This window comes from Humulus lupulus, chromosome X (genome assembly GCF_963169125.1).
Source record: "Humulus lupulus chromosome X, drHumLupu1.1, whole genome shotgun sequence".
Classification (NCBI taxonomy): Eukaryota; Viridiplantae; Streptophyta; class Magnoliopsida; order Rosales; family Cannabaceae; genus Humulus; species Humulus lupulus.
Window position 1 is genome coordinate 131,383,371 of NC_084802.1, and position 2,863 is coordinate 131,386,233.

General features: G+C 25.8%; 1 protein-coding gene across 1 annotated transcript; it reads left to right on the forward strand.

Moving 5' to 3' along the window:
- Positions 1–1,416: 1,416 nt before the first annotated feature.
- On the forward strand, positions 1,417–2,328 carry LOC133806272 (protein FAR-RED IMPAIRED RESPONSE 1-like). Its single transcript, XM_062244393.1, has one exon. The coding sequence runs from the start codon at positions 1,417–1,419 to the stop codon at positions 2,326–2,328; it is 912 nt and encodes a 303-aa protein (XP_062100377.1).
- The last annotated feature ends 535 nt before the right edge of the window (positions 2,329–2,863 follow it).

Below are 2,863 nucleotides of genomic sequence, written 5' to 3' on the forward strand. Positions count from 1 at the left end.
CTAGCATTAAAATAAAAAAAAATTAATATTGCACAATTGTGGTTCTCTAAACCCTAATTTCGAAATTTGTAATGAAAATTTTGAAAATTATAACAATTATATTATTACACATTAATTAGGGTTTACACTAATTACTATTTTAAACAATTAATTATTGAATATATGTTAAATATTAAATGCACATCTTCATATTCAAAGACTCTAACCAACTATCTATATCCTAGCATTAAATAAAAAAAACATTAATATTGCACAATTGTGGTTCTCTAAACCCTAATTTCGAAATTTGTAATGAAAATTATAACAATTATATTATTATACATTAATTAGGGTTTACACTAATTACTATTTTGAACAATTAATTATTGAATATATGTTGAATATTAAATGCACATCTTCATATTCAAAGACTCTAACCAACTATCTATATCCTAGCATTAAATAAAAAATATTAATATTGCACAATTATGGTTATCTGAACCCTAATTTCGAAAATTATAATGAAAATTTCGAAATATTATTGGATTTATACATATTTTCTAAATTTCAAAATTATATTAAATGCTATTATAATTTTGAAATTTGTAAGTATCAACTTTTCAACCACCTCACTAATTATATTAATTAATGCTATTATAATTTCAAAATTTATAAGCATCAACTTTTCAACCACCCCACTAATTATATTAAATGTTATTATAATTTCTAAAAATTTAAGTGTAGTTCTATTAGTTAAACATTCTGGTGATTCTTAATTACAAAGCAAAGGTTCATAGAACTTACACATATTTTCGAAATTACCTATCATTATGCCAAAAATTATATATAATTATTAAAATTACAATTTTTCTACTTCCCATCAAAACACAATGGTTTCAAAAATGATTTAATATTTTTTTTTTTTAAATTATAACAATTATATTATTATACATTAATTAGGGCTTACACTAATTACTATTTTGGAGAATTAATTATTGAAAATATGTTAAATATTAAATGCACATCTTCATATTCAAGGACTCTAACTAATTATCTATATCCCAACATTAAAAAAAAATTAATATTGCACAACTGTAGTTATCTAAACCCTAATTTCGAAAATTCTAATGAAAATTTCGAAAATTATAATGAAAATTTTGAAATATTATTGGATTTATACATATTTTCAAAATTGCAAAATTATATTAAATGCTATTATAATTTCAAAATTTGTAAATATCAACTTTTCAACCACCCCACTAATTATATTAATTAATGCTATTATAATTTCGAAGTTTATAAGCATCAACTTTTCAATCACCCCACTAATTATATTAATTGATGCAATTTTAATAATATAATCAGTTTAAATATAAAAGATATTGAATAGTGCTACACACCATTCGAAAAAAAAATCAGAAGGAATAGGCTGGAGAAATGACTAGTTACGAAAATGGTTTGGAAGCTGAACAAGAAGATACAAAATCCTTATCTTCTGAACATGAAGTAGACCCTGCTGGGGCAACACGTTTGGAAGAGACAAATGATGAAGATGTACCAGAAGACAATGTTGAATGTGGCATTACTGAAGAATGGACCGAACTTGATATTGCGCAATGGAGGAGCTTGCTTCAATTTTTGGATATTGACAAAGAACCAGAACATATTCAGTTTTCGGACTTCGAAGGGAAGGAGTTTGTAAGTATTGAACAAGCAGAATCTTTTTATTTTTTGTATGCGAAAATGATGGGGTGTAGTGTTAGAAAAAAACTGAAGAGGGAGGACAAAAAATGTATTTTACACATTAGAAGTTGGGTGTGTTCAAACGAAGGTTTTAGAGAACAAAAATATTGTAATCTTGATAATAGGTGTAAAGAAGCTCGTGCTCTAACAAGAACAGGTTGTAATGCAAAGTTTAGAATAAATTTAAATAAGGAAACTAACCACTGGATTACTAAGTGTTTTAATAACCACCACAACCATAAGTTTGCCTTCTTTCGTGAAAAACCATTTCTTAGATCTCATATAATATTTAGGGACGAGATGAGGGAACAAGTTATGTCAATGAAGAGAGCCGGAATTAAGACATTCCAAATTTGGAATTACATGGTAGAAGTTCATGATGGTTGGGAAAATGTGGGATGTATCAAAGATGACTTGTACAAGGGAATATGTAAAAAATATTCAACTTGGGATGATTGTGACACGTCCACAGCAATGGGTTATCTCGAAGCAAAAAAAGGGCCGGACAACATGTTTTTCTACAAGTATGATGTAGATAAAGAAAATAGATTGAAAAATTTATTCTGGTCTGACGGGACTTCCCAGGTTGATTACCAATTATTATGATACGAATAATTGCATCTATTAATTTTGAGGTGGTTATTCCCATTTTCGAAAATATAGGGTATTATTTGGCCACCTATTTTTTTCGAAAATTGTTCCTATTTTCTTGAAATGGTGTATGAAAAAAAGACATTAATTGGAAACCGATTAGGTATCTTTTTAATGGTCATATATTAATTGAATATTAAATCATATTCCTTAATTATTTATTGGGTAAAATAAACATTTTTATTATTAATTGACAATAATCATTTTTTAAAATTTAATTATTATTTTTTAATTTCACTGTATTAAATATAATTTTGTAAGATGTTAAATAACGAAAAGAAACACAATAAATTTTAAACTTTTTACTGAAAAACTTAAAATATTTGTTCATATTAAAAATTAAGCATAAAATAAAAATAAAATACAAATAATTAATATTCTCTAACTTAAAATCTACTCTTCATTTCCCTTTATCTTTTTATTTGAAGATTCTCCTTCTTCATCTTCCACAATCCTCTTCTTGATGCTTTCACGAGTCTTCTTCATTTTG